This window comes from Corvus kubaryi, unplaced genomic scaffold (genome assembly GCF_017639235.1).
Source record: "Corvus kubaryi isolate FWS band 111438036 unplaced genomic scaffold, C.kubaryi_AGA036_p1.0 split1-37355, whole genome shotgun sequence".
NCBI lineage: Eukaryota > Metazoa > Chordata > Aves > Passeriformes > Corvidae > Corvus > Corvus kubaryi.
Genome location: NW_024582078.1, coordinates 4,438,219 through 4,459,198, shown reverse-complemented (window position 1 = coordinate 4,459,198; position 20,980 = coordinate 4,438,219). Strand labels below are relative to the sequence as shown.

The window sequence follows — 20,980 nt, the reverse complement described above, 5'->3', positions numbered from 1 at the left end:
CAGAAAGACACCCCTCACCAGGCAGTCAGTCTCATCCTCCTCCTCCTCTTCCTCTTTGTCCTCCTCCAGGTCAGGTCAGGTCAGTCAATTTTGTGTGTCCAGAGCCCAGCACTCAGGCCCATGGTCCACCTGCATCCTGGATGGATCGGGAACCCCTGTGTCCACTGCAAAGCCAAAATTCTCTTCAAAGCCAAAATATTCTCAACCAGATTCATGGATTCAACACGCTGTTTGGCCCGCAGAGTGGATTCAGTAACTTATGCATGATCCTGGCTTTCTAATCAAAATTTCATTATTAGGAATGATTGCAAAAGTTTTCGTATTTTACATTTTGTCTTTGCAGGGAATTTTACACACTAATTTTGTCCCTTGGTGCTGGTGTGTGTAATAATCCTGCTGATCCATATTCATGTCCTCCCAGCCTTGCAGTTCCTGCACAGTTTTCACAACTCATAGAATAATTTCCTTATAGAACTGAGTATCCACAATATTTATTATTGTTGTTGATGAACATGGTCTCTGCCCCTGTAATAAATACAGGATTTCCAGGGTATTTAAATATTATTTTATTTAAATAATTGATTGACTTAGAGCTTGCAAATATGAATACATCCAGGAGTGTTTAATAGGATCATTACTTAATCCTGGCTCCGTGCACTGTATCATGTTACCAATAAATCAATTATGCATCTTTCTGCCTGTAGGATCTCACTCCTGGTGGCTCAGAGGACCAGGCTGGGCTGGGAGCACCACGGAGAAGGTGACACAAGGGAGGTGGCCAGTCCTACTTCACAGAACTCCAGGCGCACCTGGCTCCTGACACAGGTGGGGAAGCTGAGACCAGAGTAAAGCACATCATTAGAAGGAAATGGAGCATGTGCTAATTTGTCTGTGTTTTCAGTTAGCAGGCATTTATTAGGGATGTCTGACTTGTATCCAGGTCAGCCTGCTAATATATTAACCTCTGGTGGCACTGATGTGCACAGGAAAAATTCAAACCACAATTCACAGGGATTTTACACACTGCCCAAGGGATTTTACACTTCCTGACCACGGCCAGCATTGGCAGCTGGAGGCACAGCTGGCTGCCGCCACAGCATCCAACACCCTGACAATGGAGAGGTGCTGAGGCTCCTGGCTCTGGAGCTCTGGGCCCACCAGCAGGGCATTGGAACCCCTGTGAGGGTTATCGGGTATTAACAGGGTGTTGGGAACCCTGTGAAACAGGAAGCAGTGGATCAGGACCTCCATGACACAGGAAGCAGGGGATGCTGAATGGAGCAGGAGAGCCAGTGCTAGGTCACAGACTGAATGCTCCTGCAAATGTCAACAAAACCATGCACATATTTTCATTTCTACCTATTTGACCCATTAACTAACTGCAAAATTTCTCAGTAATCCCTAGTAGATGAGCATCAGAGCAGACCTATGGTCCAGGCTAATCCCTTTACTATGAAGCAGTGCTACGGAAATAAAATACCAGCAGTAAATCGGGAGATTAACAAGCTGGGAAATGCACAAATTAAATTGCATCCTCCCTCTCTGCTCTGCCCCAGCCAATGGCTCTGTTTCTGCTGTGGCCACTGCAGCTGCCCCAGCAGGAAAACAAGGCTAGAAAACACTTTATAAAAATGAGCCCCTATTTAGTCCCTGATGCAGGTAGTAAGCAGAGTCTGCCCAGGATGAGCCCATGTCTATGCAGCCCCTCATGTCCTCACACCTTTCTCCTGGTGAGGGGAAAGCATGATTCTGTGATTCTATGATCTGGCTTTGCCAAGCATGCGGGGATCCAGATGTGGAGATGGACAGGAGAGACATAGGGCACTTGGGACTCCTGACTTTTCCTGCCAGCTTGGGATGGGAGTCAGGCATGGGGCTTTGACTGCAGCAAGATGGGACATGGACATTGCTCTCTGGTGGAGTGCCACCTCTGCAAGTCTCCCCAGGCTGCCTGAGTGTGGCACAGAGGGACTGACCCGGGACAGAAGTAAATGGGCAGCAGCAGAATCATAGAACCCTGGAATGGTTTGGACTGGAAGAGACCTTAAAGATTACTTGTTCTGCCCCTGCCATGGACAGGGCCACCTTCTACCAGACCAGATTGCTCCAAGCCCCATCCAATGTGGCCTTGAACAATTCCAGGGATGGGGCAGTCACAGCTTCTCTGGGCACCCTGTGCCAGTGCCTCACCATCCTGTTCAGCAGTGACTGCTCCAGGGCCAGATGGATCCACAAGTTCCATGTGGAGGGCTGTGCCAGAGCCTCTGGAGAGGGCTGGGGTCTCCCAAGCACGTGGCAGCAAGGGCCACCATCCCTCATCCACACCAGGCACATGGTGGGGTTCTTGGGGATGTCCTGTGCAGGGCCAGGAACTGGACTCGATGATCCCTGTGGGTCCCTCCCAGCTCAGGATATTCTATGATTCTGTGATCCCCAGGGATCCTCCTGGGGCCCATCAGGAGTCAGGCTGCCTGGCAGCCCCGACCCAGCAGCATGCCCTGACTGCTTTTATTGCACAGTAGCATCTGAATGAATATTTTATTCATTCCCTTAAGAACATCTCCACAAATGCACATTTGAATAAAACATGAGGATGCATTTTTGGAAGAGCCATCTAATGCTTCAAACAGCCCCATCACAGTGTATTAACCAGAGCAAACACCGTGCTGTTGTAATTTTATCTTGGTGATTCTGATGGAATCCCATGGCATGCGAGGCAATGGGGAAGGTGCCCATGGCCCCATGTCCCCACAGCCACATGTCCCCACATCCCCCCACATTCCTGAATGCTGGCGGGATGGGGCAGCATGTCTGGATGCTGAAGCCATTTGCTTCACATATCCAAAACAGGAGTATATCTACTTACAAACATGCCAGAGAGGAAAAAAAAGTAGTCTCTCAGTGAAAGGTATTGGCAAAGTAGAAAAAAAACCTGACCAATGTGCTCATGTCCAAACACACGAGTGCCAGAACAGTCACATGCACCTGCCACCTCTGTGAATCCCGCAAGCTGGACAAGACAGGTTCTGCTTCTCATCTGATAAGCCAGTTCCAGGTTTCTCCATTCCTAAGCCCAGCATGGGAGATGCACAGGGATGTTTTTGCATAGCTGAGGTGATTCAAACAGAAATCTTTCTACCTCTGGAAAAGACAATTCTTTTCTTGTTCGAATTCATTGAAAAGCAGCAATAAAGCAAATGGGCAGAGAGGAGCAAGCAGAGCAACGGCAGAAGGGTGGAGGGAGCAGGGGTTACAGGGAACGGGAGCCAATTAAGCCTGAGAGGAAGAAATTCAGCACAGTTAAAGAAAATGTTCCCCCAGCCCTAAACTGGACTTCAACTCATCAGGGCAAGAGGCCACTGATGGTAGGTTCCCTATGAGATGCCATAGGAGCAACACTGGCAAATGTCACAAGGGTGGCACTAGTTGGAGCAGCAAAAGCATCAGGGAAAGGGAACCAGCTTTTGGGGAAGAGGACAGACCAGATCTGGCCTGAATGCACCATGGCTGGGCGAAGGAAAGGGCACCAAAGATGTGACCCTTGGAGGTATCACCTTCTCCTACAGTGACACACAGTTCACCATCCAGGGGAGCACAGCAGCCCCAACTGGGACAAGGTGAGGTCCCTGTGAGCAGCATCCCTTGGAAAGCTCCTGCTCTGGAATGGCTTGGCATCACTGCTGACAGGTAGCACTGATTTATAAAGCAGAAATTAATGAGCCCGCTCTGCAATTTCACCTAATTTTGTCTCCCATTTCAATTTGCCATCTTTCAGCATAATGCCGGGTGGTTAATTATGTTTCCATCTTATTTCTCTGATAATACTGCACCTTGTACTGCTCAAAGGGTTTCATTCTACCTTTCATTTCACCTCCTAGCACAGCTCTAAATTTAGTCAGCTTGTAATTTAGGGGCATTTTATGCATTATGCTTTTAGTATTTTGAGGTAAAATGGAATCCTTGTCTTTTAATTCACTCTCTAATAATTCTCCACCAAATCTTAATACAAAAGGCTTTTTTTCCCCTGGAGACTAATTGAATGGGGTGTAATTATAATACCCAGGGAGATGATATTGAAAGTATGTTAACTGTGACAGTTTCCTCTGACTAATCACCCCTCAGGCAACTTCAAATCTTGTCTGTGCAAGCTCCCAAACAGTTACTGCACAGCTGTGCCAAGATGGAGCTTGAGGAGGACTTGGGCAGGGTGGACCTGGGACCCTGGCCTGGGAGCTTGGGGTCTCCAAGCTGCTGATGCAGCCACAAGGGCTGATCTGTCTAGGGACCAGCAGTGTGGTCACATGTAGAGAGAAGGGATCAGGGTGTCCGAGGTAGCTGGGGACCACGCAGGTGGCATTGTCCCACTGAGGCAGTGAAGAGACAGGGCATCAAAGTCCTTGCCTCAGCCCAGAGATGTTCCCATCACCATCACTCTCTTCCTTGGCTTATTGCTCCTGCTAGGGGCGTTTGCCCACTTGCCTAAAGGAAAGCACTGAAAATACAGTGAGTGGAAGAAAGGCAGAGGGCCAGAAGCTGTGGCAGGAGCATCCTTCCCTGGCTGCTCAGGAGACAGAGATAACACCAGCAGTCCTGCAGGCTGCAGCTTTTTCCTTGGAAATGCATTTACCTGCCAGGAGAGGAGTAGCAATTTGCAGTATTTGTGTACTCTGATGATGTGATAGCAGCGAGGTCAGCACTCAGCAGAGACACCAAGGGGCTATTTCCTCACTAAACTGTGGACTGCAGTAAGTGAAAAATAAGCTCCAAGGGTGCCTATTATGCAGACAATAAAATATTTTTCTATCAATGTAGGTGTCAAGCTCATCACTTCCGCAGAGTGGATCCTTCACATTATGAGCCAACTATGAAAATTTCCAGCCAAGCAGGGATGCTCCCATCTACAGCCTCGTGTTTGCTACTGGAAATAACAGATTCCCACTCCGAATTCAACAGCCTGGGATCTCAGAGGGGACAGGACTCCGGGTGGGGAACTTACAGTCACAGTCTGGCCTTGGGTAGGGGTACACAAAGGTGGAGGGACAGGACAAGAGAAGCTCTCAGCAAAGCATCCTGTAGAAACGAATGCACTTTTCTTTAGGATCGCTATGAGCTAATCAGCCTTTTGTTGCCACAAGAAGCTTTCAGCTCTCCTCCAGAGCCACAGCTGGACAAGCTGGTTGGGATTGGAATGGCCAGGGCAGAGTCCCCACCCCCTTCACCTCAGATCCAGTCGGCATGAGAAGCACTCCTGGAGCCTCCCTTCGCTGCTGAGTGAAAAGATCCTCTGCAGAGATTAAAATGAATTTATTATTTCACAGTCTGGTATTTACATCACATCTGGACAGGGTATTACATACCCCATTACAAAAATGTCTTAATAATGAATCCCATGGTGGGAACCAGGGCAGGAGGCAGGTGGCAGCAAATACACCACTGACCTCGACACTGCCATGGTCCTCACATCATCTCCAGCCCCTCCTGAGCCAGCACGTCCCCTGCAGGGTCCCAGAGCAGTCCCAGAGCAGTGCTGGAGCTGTTGGTCCCACAGCCCCAGGGTCCCAAGCACCTCTGACTTCAGGGGCACAGAGCTCACATTCTCCCCCACCTTGAGCTGCCGCACCACAGGAAATGGTGTGTCCTGAAGAAGGTCATGAGCTCAGGGCCAGGAGGTGGTACATTTTTCTTTATTTTGGATTAATGCAACAGAACCTGGCTCGGTCTGAGGCCCTAGCTGGGCATCTGCATGCCCCAGACACCCCAGAGCCGCTGACAGAGAGATCCCCTCACACAACTCTGAAATTCAATTGCAAACACAAGCAGAAACTCAGTGTCTGGGACTTGCATGGTGGAAAACATTAAATTTGCAACCTGATTAATGCATTTACCAAGGAAGGAGAAACCAGCAGCATGCGCCATGCAGATATCTCACCATCCCTGTGGGCCAACAGGGTGTCAGACACCCTCTGGCTATGCTGCCACATCTGTTGCATGTGGTCATATCAGGAAGGTGGTGGGGCAGGGAAAGCCCAGTGCTCCAAGGGCAGAGCAGCCCCCAGTGACTCAGGATCAGGCTGGAACTCAGCGGCTGCTCCTAGGAACACGTGGGCCAGGAGCCTGGAGCCACATGGGGAAGGGTTTCACATAACCATTGACTTCCCGATTCCTGACTGCAACTTGGATTCAGCATCTCGGGAGATAGGGAAAGCCGACTCACAGCAATGATTTCAGCTATTCAGATCAAAGCCCATTTTGTGGGCCTGCTGCCTGTCTGTCTCTGTATTGTCAACAGCTCTTACATAGATGGAGCATTTTATTTAGGAGGATTGGAAAACGAGCCCATTTCTTGCTTGGTGAACGTGTCCACAGAAAAGGAGGAAATCGTGGAGTGATGGGATTCTGGCAGCTGCACTGGGGTCCCTGCCTTCAGCCTCCAGGGAAGCTGGGGCTCACCGGATGCTCTGATCCAGTACCTGTCACAGTCCTGCTGGTGGGTGCAGGATGGTGGCCCTGGAGCATCCCACCCCTGCAGGCACTGGGCCACATCCTGCTGCTCACGGGAGCCCCAGGACCCACGCCAAGGCTGGTCAGCCAGTGCCGCGCTGCACGGAGGCTATCGAGTGACCTGCGTAGGAGAGGAGAAGTTATCCAACGCATCCAGCTGATTCCCCATCCATGAATTATCAGCAAACAGCCTCAAGAGGTGCAAATTAGATTTGCTCTTTACTTTCATTTAATGGAGTGGTCATTCCAAATGTTACCTTATGGATGGTTTGTGATTTCTGTGCTCTGGCTGCAGCTCCGACTGAGGTCCGTCTGCACAGGGGACTGAGATGCAAATCCAGCCCTTTGGCACCATTCCAAAGTCACTAAAGTCACCCAAAGTTACCAAAAGTCCTTCTGAAAACACAGGGCTGTGTTTCCAAACTGCCACCTCCCTAAGGGAGGGCACAGCACCCAAAAGGAGATTGGCCATGGATGGGTCTGCTGGATGAGGAGAGCAGAAGCTCCAGAGTCCTACTCCCATTCCAGAGGGGAATGGCCCCAGGGAGAATTCAAGACAGCAAAACCAGAGCAGAGGCTTTGGGCTAAGTTAGTAGCTGCGGGAAACCAACCAAACAACACTAAAATGGGAAAAAGACAACCAGCTCAACGTAGGGCTGCAGTTACTGGTCAGTTATGGATGCTCAGGACTGGAGGAACCTTTTTGGATGTCCATAAAAACACCTCAGCAAGAAAGTGCTTTCTGTGCACAGAAATAATAGCAGCAATGAAAAAAATCCCGACATTGCTTAATACAATAATTTTGTGGTGGGGGATGTGGGGCGAGGAAAACGAAAGCATAAGGAATAATTACACTCAACAGTAAGAACAATGATTACAAAATTATGCAACTGATTAACCGTGGCATATATGTAATTACTAATGAGTTTGATAAAATTTTAATTACACCTTGTTCTTTGGGGCATTCAGCAAGCCATGAAAATAATAATCATGTAGTGCTCTGTCACAAATGGTTACCTCAGATGGGGAATGGGGACAGATTAAGGGCTATGTCACTGGGTTGGGAAGGGCAACCTGCTGCCCTGGAGCAGCGGGTGGTTCTGGGGAGCAACCTGGACACCCTGGGAGCCTGGGGATGCTACAGAGACACACCTAGTATGTCTGCTCAGGGCCTGAGCCATCCAACACCAAGCTTCCCATCAAGAATTATCAACTGGAAAAGCCGTGGCATACCCTCAGGGTTGTGGTATGCCTGCCAGCCCCTCCAGCACCAGTGACAAGTGCACAGCCCAGACCCTCTGCTCTGCTTTGGTGAGTCCTTATCAAACAGCGTGTGCCCTGAAGGAGCTGGAGCTCTCTCCTTCCCCACAGAACTGTTTTGGGATGCTCTTCTGGGTTTTGTTTGCCCCAGGCTGGGGAAGGCACAGCTGGGTTCCCCCCATCACCTGCCAGGGATGTACCTTGGTTGTCTTCAGTTTGTTGCCACTGCTGCAGCTCCATCCTGAGAGGTCAGGAAGCACTTTGCATTCCTCCCCATCGAGACATGGCTCCATCTGGCACCACCACTTCTGCAGCACGATGGAGGCTGGGGGAGAGGAGGAGATCAGCGACCAGGCTGCAGCACAGGGTGTGGAGGACAAGCTCTGCCCACCCTTGGGTGACATCAGGAGATACAGCCCCTCTCTCCAGCATAGCCCACATCGAGGAGCCCTGGACAACGAGCTGCTCGTCACCTGCCTGGCCTCACCTGACCCAACTGCTCCACCTGCCTCCGGAACACCCGGTTTTCTCTCGCTACCCCAGGTAAAAAGCCCAATGTCCTCACTCCCAGTGAGAGCAGTACTATTCAATAACCCGTTCCAGGCTCCAATTACAGAGCAAAGGGATTGTCTCCTACCACTCTGCTCTATTAGGATCTCGTGATTCACGCCTCCAGTTTGGGCAACCAGAGCAGGCTCTCCTGTATTTAGGAACAATGTGACCTGAACTGTTGGGGACAACAGCTGACAACTCATTCTGGCATTTCTTGGTGTTGCACAGAACTGCACTCACAGGGCACTGGCTGTCACGCAAATCAGTACCACGCTGGCAGGGGCTGCTGGTGCTCCTGATGGCTCTTTGGTCATGGCACGTGATAGCATTTGATAAAACATTCACAGTTTGAGTTTTGGTCGGTACTCCTTGCAGGTGAAGGTACTGCGTGGCTGGAATCCTATCCCTGCTTCCAGCTGTGGCAGTGCAGTGAGGAGACATGCAGGGATCAATGCTGCAGATTTGACCCCAGCACAGCGATGCTGCAACCCCAGTAACTCCCCCAGAGTACATAGCCCAGGGCTGCAGAGTGGGGTAACACAGCCACACCAACTGTCTGAGTGTCCAATGAGAGAGTGTCCCCAAAATGTGCCCTCTTCCCCACTGCTCTGCTGCAGGATCCCTGGGCAGGTCTCCTCTGTTAATGCCAGGGGCATGGAAACCACACACCAGCTTAACCAGATGTGAAGATGAGGTCAGGGATTGAAAAGGATGGGGTTGCACCATGGGGTACTCACCATCCACGCAGGAGGGAGCCGCCCGTGTTGTCCCTGCCACCTGCCCCGGGAAACAGGAGCATTTCACTGTCTGAGAGCGCTCCTCGATCTTGTTCTTATTGCAGCACCGGTGAGCTGCGATGACTTCGCATGTGCCAGGCTCTACATGCACTGCAGGAGGAGAAACAGCTACCGTCAGACCTCAGAGACCCAGGCCATCTGCTGCCCAGTGCCTTGAGAAGAGACCCTAGACCACCTCCTGCCCACTGCCCTGGGCACCACTGTTGGTGTGAGCTGTGACCAAGGCACCAGGAGAACCCAGCATGTGAAGCACTGTCCCAGCCCTCGGAATCACCCCCAGGGCTGCTGGTGACATACAGGTGTCTGGGCACAGCATCTGCCCAGCCCACCTGTAAGGAAAAGCTGGGGTCCTGCTCCACACCTCTTGCATCTGGGGTCTTGCTCCTAACAGCCCTCACACCTGTCCTACCCTCCAAAATTCATCCCCTCTTGCCACGGCCAAGCCAAGAGCTTTATTGAAACTAACGAGCACATTAGCTAATTGCAGCTGATAATGAGATGCACTTTGCTACAAGAGAGGATGGTGCATCGTGCTGCTTTTGGCTTCAAGCAGAGCACCACCACCTCCGACCCCAGCTACAATCAATGCCTTCATCTCGCCATCACCCACCACCCTCTGCCTGGAGGAAGAAGGATCAGGATGGCGTTTCCACCCTGCAGTGGCAGAGAAATGTCACGGTGTTTATCACCAATCCAGGCTGCTCTGTCACTCCCCCTCCTACTGCCATTAAAATATTAAGGAAAATAGAAAACTACTGTGTTGGCCGATCACCTCTGGGATCAGAGTTTAGAGCTGGTCAGCATCTCAAATCAATGCCTTGGCTGGGTAATGGCCCACACAAGCACAATACAAATCAGCCAAAAAGGGCTGAGAGACTTCATTCCCATGACCCCAGAGATCCCTGCAGGTGCTGCTTAATGAGCACTGGAGAAGCAGCGCAGAGCCACGCATGGGCATGCCCTGGGTCCCTTGGGTCACCAGGAACAGGCTTTTATTCCCAAGCAAATGGGAGCCAGGCTGGGTAGAGGACAGGGAAGCTGCATTCCTGCAGTGTGGCATCCCAAAATGGGTGCAGGTAAGCAGACATCAGGGCGTTCCTGGCTGCTCCATATCCTGGGCTCAGGACACCTTCCACATTCCGGATTGCAGGCACGAGCCCCCAGGAGCTGTCACCAGAGGAAAGGCTTGTAAGGAGGTGCAAGCAGGACATGCAGGGCTGCGGGGAATGATGTGTCCTGGTGCTGCTGGTGCAGGTACCTGTGAGCACAAGCCCACACTCAACCATCTCCCAGCACAGGAGGCCTGGCAGTTGCTCCAACCCACCCTGCATTTGCCAGCCTCATCCTGCCCATCCAGTCACAGCTCCCAGCTCTGCCTCACCCCTGGTCACTGCTGGAGGATCCTGCTGGGGATTCCACCCACCCCCACTGACACAGGGGGGCTGGGGGAGCTGACCCGTGTCACTATGAGTGTCCCTGCAGACCTTGTCAGGTCCCCACACTCGCCGACAAACACCGCCCAGCTTTTGGAACGCAGCCACTTCACCTCTCCAAGGAAAACTGAGGGAAATGGGATCTCTCCCCCAGCGCTGGGGGAAATCCCTTTGTCTTGCAGACCTTTTTTCACACCCCTTGCTGGGAAATGCTGGTCTAAGTGTAAACTCCTGGCTTGTGGCAGCTGGGCATGGCTGTACCAGCTTCCAGTCAAAGCACTCCCTGCCCTTCTGTTCTCACCGTGTCTGAGCTCCGGACGGGAGACAAAGAGCAAGATGTGAAGGGCTGCTCCAGGACACCCCCTGTGCCCTGCACCCACTGCACACGGGCAGGATGGGTTGCGCAATCACCATGTCTTTATTTTATTTATTGCTATTTCATGGTAATTTTCTTTTAATGAACCCTTACTTTCATTTCTGCCCATAATAACTGCACAATTATTATATGGAATATTTTTTAACAGCATCTCTGGTCATAAATTTTATCTTCCCTTTGAAATGCCATAGTAATTCAGCTTTAATAATGAATTCCATTCTTTTTGTATGCAGAAATGGTAGACTTCGATGAAAGTGAGAAAGAAAGCAACTCTTTGCAGAACAAACATGACTGTTTTGCCCTGTCTTTATGCTTCATGGGCTTTTTCAAATAATCTGAGGAAGAAGTAGAAATCCTTTGGCTGCCTGTGAGCCCATGTTCCTATCACACTGTGGTCCAGGACCACAAGGAGTCACTCTTCCACCCTGTGCACCTCACCAGGGGATTTTACACCCTCAAGCCTCAGTATTCTCATGTAGTTATGGTTTTGACTCATTTTCAGAAAAGCTTCATTAGCAGAGCTCTTCCCGGGAGGGCTGCCCAGGCGACCCCTCTGCTCCCTTACATTCCTGCTCTCCGGCTGCTCATTTTCAGCTAATTTTAAAAGGTTCAGCTGAGGGAGAGCCAGGCAGAACTGAGAAATCGGTCATTACAGCCATGCAATAGGAGTTTGCTAACGTGTCAAAGCCCTTTTAATTTGCTCAGAAAGGTGCAGCTCAGAGATAAAGAGAAATTTGCCTCCCTCTGCCTTACTGCAGCTGGCTGAGCATGGGGCACTGTGCTGCTGAACCTGCAGCCTCAGAGTCTCTGCCCAGAGAGCTGCCTGTGTGGGGCAGGTATCCCATTGCCCTGGCACAACCCCACAGCCCCCTCGGGACACACACAGCCTCACACCGAGGGTCCTACTGATGGCAGAGCTGAAGGAGCAGCACACAGCCCCAGGACCCATCCCGCTCTCAGGCCACAAAATACTTCCATTTACCTAAAGGTCTTGGAATTGTAGAATCAGAGACTGGTTTGGGTTGAAAAGGACCTTAACAGTTATCTTATTCCATGCCCTGCCATGGGCAGGGACACCTTGCACTAGAACAGGTTACTCCAAGCTCCATCCAGCCTGGCCTCGAACACTTCCAGGGATGTGTTCAAGGGCAACCTGTGCCAGGGCCTCACCACTCTCACAGGGAAGAATTTCTTCTGAGTATCTAATCAAAATCTGTCTCCTTCCAGTTTAAAACCATTCCCCATTGCATTGTCTTCTGACCATCTGGCACCCTGCCCTAGGACACAATGAGACTGGAAATATGCCCCCTCCAGGTGCCAGCCCCAGCCCTGACAGCAGGATACAGTGCATCCCCTTCCCAGGCCATGGCATTTGAGCAGAGGTGACATGCCCATGGGGAGCCATGTAGGAGCCATCTCCTACACACCAGATTCTCTGGTTTTCCCAGCCCTGGCCCACAAGCAACACGAACCACGCCAGACCCCAACGTTCAAGTGAGCACAGGAGTTTGGGGGGTTGTAACTGAGTGCAAAGAAATCCCTCTGCCCCAGATCTGGTGATTCCCAGGATGTCAGCAGGAGACACTGCTGTTTCCTCACTGCAGAGGAGATGAGCATCCCCAGGCCGAGGGATGCCAGCAGGAGAGCGGTGCCCAGAGGCTCCCTGCTGCACTGGGCTTCCATGTCCCACGCCTGGGAGGTGCAAGCAGAGAGGCTGAGCCCACGTGCAGTGCGAGCAATGGGCTCCAGAGCTCCCTGCAGCTGCTTCTCCTTTTGCTGAGCAGCAGGAAACTTGGAACAAAATGCAGATCAGATGGATGGTGTGTTTAACACCGACAGCAGAAAACCTCCCGAGAGCCTGGGATAAGTTCCAGAGCTTCTGGTGTGCTTCTCCCTCCCATTTAACTGGTATTTCCCCACTGGAACCCTTTTTAAAAAGACACAGCTTATCTCATGGAACCATAAAAGAACTGTAAGAGCACAAGGCTTTTGAAGCCCGCATGCAGAAATAAAACAAAAATGCTGTCCTACTCAGGTTGACCTTTAAATGAATGGCAGAACATGGGGGTTTTATGGCATAACCTGAAATGACACATTTTGAGTGTCTCAGGGAGTGTGGGCACAACTCCACATGTTCAGTGTAAAATACTGCTTGCTGGTGGAGAGCTACAAAATAAAGAGAAGTTGGATGCATGTAAGTGCCAGGCAATGCCCAGAGAACCTCATTTCCCAAAAGAAAAGATCCCAGCTGACTAAATGCCTTTTACTTCTGCTTCATGTTGAGTGATGAACACAAATAAAGGCAAAGACAGCCCTTTGATTAGCAGCATTAGAAGGTGATGGGACCACCCCTGTGGGAGTTGGATGCAGACATTCCAGCCTTGCTCACCATGAAGACCTCACCATGTTACACAGGGGATGAAACTGCTGGTGAATTTTCTTCACCAAGGAGTCTCCTACTCTGTTTCCAAATGACTGTGGCTTGATTCATGTAGCTCTTTAAATCCAACCACACTGTGCAGGAAGCACTGCTTTGCTTGGACAGAGCAGCATCTCCACGTGCTGGGTGGGCACAAGGGATCTCAGGCACATGGTATGAATTTGTGTGCAGGGCCAGGAGTTGGACTTAATGATCCTTGTGGATCTCTTCCAATGTGAGATATTCTATAATTCTATTATCAGACCTGATTGCCACAGTCAGGTCTGACTCTGGATGGCAAACAGAGGGTCTGCATGTGGGCTCTCTCTTCAAGAAATTTGTAAGTTTGAGGTCACAATTAAAGACCCTCCTCTGCTGTTGATCATTTTTAGGTGGTTTTACCTGTGAATAAACACAATTCTTTAATGGGATGAAAGCTCTGGATGTATCTGTCCCTCAGCATCTCTGACCCTGGGGGCCTCAGGCATCAGTGACACAGCTATCCCTGTTCAACTCCACACAGAAACGTAACTGCAGCTTCCTTGGACACAAATGTCACTGCCACTGAGAATGCAGCACTATGAAAGGGTGTTTCAAACATAACCTTCACTGAAAACTGTCCCAAATGCAGCAACAACAGGGCAGACAACAGGAGAATAAAGCCCATGAACTCACCAAGTAGACCAAGAATTCTTGTTTTGAGACCATGGAAACCCAGCCCAAGAGATGAGGCAGTCACAGGAAGTTCTTACAATGTCAGGAAAGCAGGATGGGCAGAGAGAAACTGTGTTCATACAGACACAGAGTGGGGTCAAACTTTTAAGTGTTTGCTCCTGGTCTGCCCTCTTTTCTGTGGATCAGAATTTTCCTGAATAAAAAGCACACAATGTGGTCTGCTGTGGATAAGTCTGTGAGAGCAAAAAATCCCCAACTCTATGCCTGCTGGCATGTGAATCCACGAGCCTAGCTGCTCCTGGACAAGTGAGATTTATACACAATTCACACCACCACACTTGGGCATCTGCACTTCAAACCTCGGTGAGTCGGTGCTTTATTAATCCCAGGTCTGACTCTTCCCCAAAGAAGCAGCTCTCTACAAATCAATCCCATGGAGGAGCAGGGCTCTCTGGCACTGGGATTGGGCAGGTTGAGTGAGCACCTGAGCTGCGAGCAGTGCCCATATCCCTGGTAGCCCTGAGTCAGTGCCGAAAAGTCATCCCAGAAGAAAAATGAAGAGTTTTCTCCTGATCAGAATCACAGAATGGTTTGGGTTGGAAAGAAGCTCATCTTGTTCCACTCCCTGCCATTAGCAGGGCCACCTTCCACTAGAGCAGGGTGCTCAGAGCCCTGTCCAGCCTGGCCTTGAACACTTCCAAGGATGGGGTATGGAGGGTTAGGACAAGGAAAAGGCAGGTAGCTGCTCACTGATTGGGTGAGGGAGTCACTCTGGAAAATGTGTTTTGGTTTTAAGCAATGCGGGTGGGGATTACAGGATTAGAACTGCTTTAACTGTCAGGCAAAAATGACAGAAATAGGACAGGGTTAGGTGTGGGGTCAATCAAGAGCATGAATGCTTTCAAAGTAACCCTTAAATGCCCTTTCCAAGCAGAGGCACAAGAAGCAGACTGCAGGTGCCCCAGGATCGGAGTGTTTGCCTGTGCTGCCTGGCTCTGCCAGTAACTTCGGTAACACCAGTACCACCAGTAACACCAGCATCCACCTCCCCACACGTCCTCCCACCATGCTCCAAGGAGCCCCCAGCCCTGGGCCACTGGGCCTCCCACTGGCCCATCAGGCTCGGTGCCAGACAGGATGGGCACAAAGGGCTGAGCATAACTTCTCAGATGCTTCTCTTCTCCGGACACAAACTTCAACCATGGGTTCACATAACCCCTCCAAAAAATCACATTCATGCCACAAAGTAGCATTCCAACACTCACAGAGGGAATCTCAAATTCACAGCTGGGAATAACAAATTAACATCTCAGAGCCACGGTGACGTTTTCCAGCAAGACTTTCAGTTCTACATCACTTTACACTTGTTCCACCTTTCTAGATGATCTTTGCAACCAAGGGGATGAAAATTTTTATTTCTAGTGAAAGCCTGAAGTGGAGAGTGTCCACCACATAACAAGTGGGGTTTGTGATACCCATGGCAACTCTGATGGAAAGATCTACATCCACTGCTCACAGAGCAAGAATTACCGCAATAATAGATTCACACAGACGTATCAGATGTATATATGGTTCATTATATGTGTCTCAGATTTTGTTACAGACATGAAGAAATTCCCTCTTTAACTCCTCAGTCCATCCAGACTCACCAAGTCACAGGTTTTAGATGCCCCATAATAAGTACTCACAACTCATAACTCCAAGGAGCAGCTTTACAGCCCTATGGCTGCATGTTCCTACCCATCCCAAAGGAGCAGTCCTGGGAGTTTCCTGCACACATGGACACCAAATGCCAATCCAACAGCTGTCACAGTGGCACTGTGTTGGTGCCTCTTGGTGGCTCTTTGCTGGATGCTGCCCCACACCTTTGGCACACTCATCCTTGCTGTCCAGACCCCAGAACAAGGGATGGACACCGAGCTCCTTGAGGCTGTCAGCATTTGGTCCCCAGAGAGATTCCCGCCTGCTCCTGGTGTGAACCACAGCCTGAAACTCCTCCTCCTACCAAGAAGTGTGAGACAGAACTTCACCAAGCATCTCATCCCCATGTAATCCCCACCTCAGGCACCCCATGAAGACCCCAAGGTATCACCAGTATCATGGGGACCCAGATGATTGCACAAACATGCAATACATGCAGCAAGGATGTCGCTCTCCTACCTGAATGGCTTCTGTGATGATGTGTGGAGGCCAATGTCAGTCGTCCCCACAGCGTGGTAAGGCAGAGACTGAGCACGAAAATCCATTTGCTCAGGCTCTGTATATCTCTCTCACTCATTCTATGAAAAAGAAGAAGAGATGCGTGGAGGAAGAGGGACTGAGGAGGGCTGGGAGGTGCAGATCCACTCACCAATGCTCCTGCACACAGCGGTATGACTCCTGAACGTTGTGAGAACTGGGGTGTCCTGGCTGTGGGGACATGGTCCTGGGAGATGAAGGGATTCACCCACCACCCTCAGATGGCCTCAGACTTCATCAGCAGCATAGGCCATTGCAGCAGGACAGAAAGAAATCCCACCAGCAGTACAGGTGAGTGATAGTTACCTTTTACTGGGGATTCACGCTCGCATCTGTGCATCTGCCAACCTCAGGTGGGTCAGGTCTTTGCAAGGAGCAGACATCAGCGCATCTGAGAGGAGAAAGGACATGGGCTGCTATCACTGTGAGCCACTGTGTCCTTGGGAGTGGCTGGGGAATTTCACCAGCCCCACTTCAAGACATATACTCTTGGGTGCATGAGCATGTGCCCACTGCACCACCAAAACCTCTCCAAGAGCTCAGCCCATAACCCTGCTCACCCCTTTGAACAGCAGGACCTGCAGAGCTGCTCCTGATTTTTACTGCTGAGAGCACAAAATCAGGTCCTTTATAGTAGGTTATTAAAGCAGATGACAAACATTAAATGCAGACCCAGCGTGTGTGGGAAGAGCCAGAGTAGATCAGCAGCGAGCCATTTCAGGTTCTGCCTCTTCTGTGCGTGGTTATGTGCTGTCATTGTCCTTGTGTCACTGAGGTTCCTCGCAGTGATGCCCAAGGTCTGGCATTTGCAAACCGCTTGCTGGCAAACAGAAGGATGGGCTGATCCCACTGGATGTCCTGGGGCCAGCACCCCACAGGAATCTGAGGAACGGGGCAGCTGATTGCCAGTCGGATACACAGAGCCCACGGCAGCACCACGAGCTGCAGTCTGCTCTCCCAGCACATCACTTTCTTCTGGGGCTGTTCCTCCTTTCAGCATACAAGCCAAGTTCATGCAACCACACACTCAGAACTGCATCCACTACCTCTGGACACACCATTAACCTCTCTTGGCACCTCTGCAAATACCGAGGCACCACACTGGCACTACTCTCACTCCATGCAGGACATGCTGGGAAGAAGCCAAGTTTTACATCATCTAGAGCCTCTAGGGAAAAATGTAAATCCCAAAAGGCTTGGTATTTTACTGCTGAGTGCTTTAAGTATGTTCTCTTCACTATTTACAGCCACAGCCCTGAAGATGGAAACAGCTCCGGCGCTCCACAGGCAGTGGCACCAACAGCGACGTCACTGCTTGGCATCTGCCAAGTGGTGACCTCCCAGCCTCCATCATCACCTGCTGGGGTCTAATCAGGTCCAGCAAACAACCATGTCCCTCATAAAATTTTAGTTCTGGATCATAACTTACTAACAAGACGCCACAAAGATAAGTGGTGGTGACACTGAGGTTGGGGAGTGCTGCCAGGACCAGCAGCAGGTGCCAGGGGTACCCTTGCCCTGTGCCAATCTCGCATCCACAGTCCACTCCATGGGCAGCACAGAGTTCCAGCAGTGCACTGGACAAACCCACACCTCTGAGAGAAGAAATCTCCAATTTTCAACCATGTTCAAAATTTCTATCTGCTCTGGACCACGAGACAGTGAAACAGACTCCTCTAATGAAGAGCCAGGACACAAAACACTGACATTTTTAATCAAAACAAAGTGATTTGAAGTGGTAAAAAGGACATTTCTTGTTTTGAAGCATTTAAAAATGAATTGTCCTGTTTTAAACTGACATTTCGAAATGAGAAATGCTTCATTCCAAAGTGGTGATTTAAAGTGATATTTTGCACTTTGATTCTCCCATCTGGAAAACAAAAATCAGAAAATGTCATCAAAAGTGTTGACATTTGCCCAGGGAAAAACCAAAGGTATCTTGACAAAACCATGTATTTAATGCTAAAAAAGAATTTAGAGGTAAGGAAATACTCCTAATTAATGCTGTGGGATGGTCAGCTTGGCCAGGAACAGACTGAAGAGTGGCTGGGAGCATCCCATTCGCTGTCCTGACTCCATCCCTGCCCACTGGGTGATGAGGGGCTGATCCTACTCCAGCTCTTCCATTGCCAGAAAGAACCCAGTATGGCTCAATGTGCAAGAAAACCACTGCTCCTTGAGGTGATGTGACAGGACTGTGAGACTGCCTCCTGTAAACCCGTATTTAGGTGATCTCTGGTGATGCTCTGCATGAAGCTTCTCAGGGGGGGATCATGCAGCAGCTGGTACTGTTGGAGTCCCTTTGGAGACGTGACAGCCCACTGTGTAAATACTGATGTCAGCTTAAAGAATGCACTATTTTCTCAACGACAAAGTAAACAGCTCTCTCAGAGCTGCTCAGCCCCTCACCTGAATCCAGAGGCAGTGCGTGCCACAGCACTGCATCCAGCCGGGAGTGCGGCAAGTGCCCCCCACCTGTGGTCACCCCCACCCAGCCACGCTGCACTGCGGAGGAGCTGTGTCCCAGCTGTCTTGCCCCACATCTGGCAGCCCAGATGTGAGGACAGCAGACACAGTGCTATTGCAATTCTTGCAACAGTGAGTCTCCAGTGCCAACGAAGCTCCCCTGTGCCTTCCAGCAGAGCAGCCAGGTCCCCATCAGGAGACCTTGGTTTCCTGGCTGCTGCTCCAGCTCTGGCTCCCGCTTCATGCAGAGAGCACAGCCCAGCTCCCAGGCACCAGGCCTGAGCCCCACAGCACACACCAGAGCTCCTCTGGGGGAGCCCATCCCCAGCTCCTGCCCATGGGACCCTCCAGGCCATGTGAGGTTTCCAGGAGACATCCCTAAACCTCTCAGCTGGACCAAAGACCAAGCACTGCACTGGCTGCTCCATCCCACAGAGGACAGCAACATACTCCCAGTGCAAAGTATATTTAGCTCAGAAAGGCTGAGATGTTTGCTATAGCTAAGGAAGCATAAATAAATCACAGCGTTATCAATAATGCAACCCACACTGTCCATGCCACACTCCAAAGGGAAGCCATCAAGCTGAGCAGAAGGAGCCACACTGGCGGCTGGGAGAGCACACGTGGTTCAGGGGAGCACAAGGACAAAGTGCATCCCAGTGCTCCATGCTGGCAGAGGCACTCAGAGCTCCCACTCATGCCCAAACTCCCATTAGAAAACACAGTTCCACAGAAATTGCTGTTTTGACAGTTATCAACCTCCAGTGTTGTGAGATTACAACTACAAATGTTTGGTCTGACTTGAGATTTTTCAGCCTGGAGTGTCAGTGTGAAATGAAGAGTGGTGTTTTGGCACGTCAAAACACTTAATTTTGATTGAACATCTTGGTATTCTCCATTCTGTTATGTGCTGTTTGGAATTTTGTGGAATTTTTCATTAACATTTTTTAGCTGCTTTTGCCTTTCGGGTCTGAGCTGGGACCTGAAGTAACTGTCAAGTTCCCCAATCTCTCAGACTGTCAATCTCAGTTGCAACCAGTGTGTCAAGAGATGACGGCTCCTCTGCGTGGGCACATGTAGGCATATGTGGGCAGGGGCCATCATGGACAACATCTCACCTGTGCAGGCTCTTTGCTGGGGTGTGGCTGTCCCAGCACAGATGAACTCTTCCAGGTAAAGGGCACCCACACACTGAACAGCCCCCCAAGTCTCTCCCTGCAGCAAAAGGGATGGCTGAGGAGCAGGACGAGGAGGCTCCTGCTTCCCTGCCTTGGCACCACAGCATGGACAAACTCATGACTCCAGAATGGGACTGGTACAGCTCACGCTCTCCTCTGGGCCACTGAGCCTCTACTCATGGTGATGGGGCCATCTGACCCGTGATCATCCTGCGCCCCTCGAGCCACCCCAAGAGGAAGCTGGCCCTCAGTGCCACTGCCCTACTCTAGCCTGGTGCTGGCCAGAGGCAAACCCATCCTGGCTGGAGCTGCAGAGAGGGAGGAAGCAGAGGAAGATGAAGGCCCCCATCTCATCCTGTCCTGCTCAAGGCTTCGGCCGCAGGGACAGTTTGTGCTGAAGGCAGCAGCAGTTGGGATCCGTGGCCCCTTCCAGGGTAAAGGAGCATGCTTGGCTGCAGAATCTGGGGTCTCTCCAGCAGTGCTTTGCCTCCCAGAAGGGCGAGTAGCTTCGCAGTGCTGGCAAAACAGCACCTGTGACGAGCCCACCCCCGGAGCCGGTGGCCTGACAGGGCCCCACCGGGTGCGAATCCCCGTGCACGGCGCAACCCCCGCCGCCGGGCGGGCAGGGACCAGGGGCTCCGCTGCTGTCGGAGTCACCGGTAACGGGGCGCAGGGCAGAGCCGGCCCCGAGAAACTCACTGCAGGGACCCTCCCGAACCTCACATCGGCACCGGGGAGCCCCGGAGGGCGACAGGGGACCGCGACACGCGGGGACCGGGCAGCGACGTACGGCGGCCGGGCGGAGCCGGGAGAGCTGGACCCCGCGGCGGAGCATCCCGGCGCCGCCGGTGCTCGCTGGCACGCCGATCCCGGCTGCTCCTCCGACCCCGGCTCCCCGGCCCTTTTCGGGGCTAAGCGTCCCCTCGGAGCGGCACCGGGCCGGCGCTCGGGACCACGACGGGAGTCGCCCCGGGGGTCCCGTCTCGTTCCCCCCCGCCAAACTTTCCGCACGTACCTGCCGGTGGCCTCGGGGCGGGCGGGGGCCGACGCTGCCCATGGTTGGGGCCGCTCCGCTCCGCCGGGTC

At 51.4% G+C, this 20,980-nt stretch overlaps 1 protein-coding gene across 7 annotated transcripts; it reads right to left on the bottom strand.

Moving 5' to 3' along the window:
- Positions 1–551: 551 nt before the first annotated feature.
- TAFA3 (TAFA chemokine like family member 3) lies at positions 552–20,980 on the bottom strand. Of its 7 annotated transcripts, none has more exons than XM_042013484.1 (8): positions 20,911–20,980; positions 16,558–16,642; positions 16,364–16,438; positions 16,174–16,292; positions 9,051–9,200; positions 7,962–8,086; positions 6,759–6,844; positions 5,286–6,622 (listed from the first exon to the last, which is right to left on the bottom strand). In XM_042013484.1, the coding sequence occupies exons 4-8, from the start codon at positions 16,289–16,291 to the stop codon at positions 6,424–6,426; spliced, it is 678 nt and encodes a 225-aa protein (XP_041869418.1). In that variant the 5' UTR covers position 16,292; positions 16,364–16,438; positions 16,558–16,642; positions 20,911–20,980; the 3' UTR covers positions 5,286–6,423. The 7 variants fall into 7 exon arrangements, with proteins under 7 accessions (XP_041869419.1, XP_041869418.1, XP_041869417.1 ...); XM_042013483.1 differs by having other exon boundaries at positions 16,364–16,422; XM_042013485.1 differs by lacking the exons at positions 5,286–6,622; positions 6,759–6,844; positions 16,364–16,438 and adding exons at positions 552–834; positions 5,220–5,284.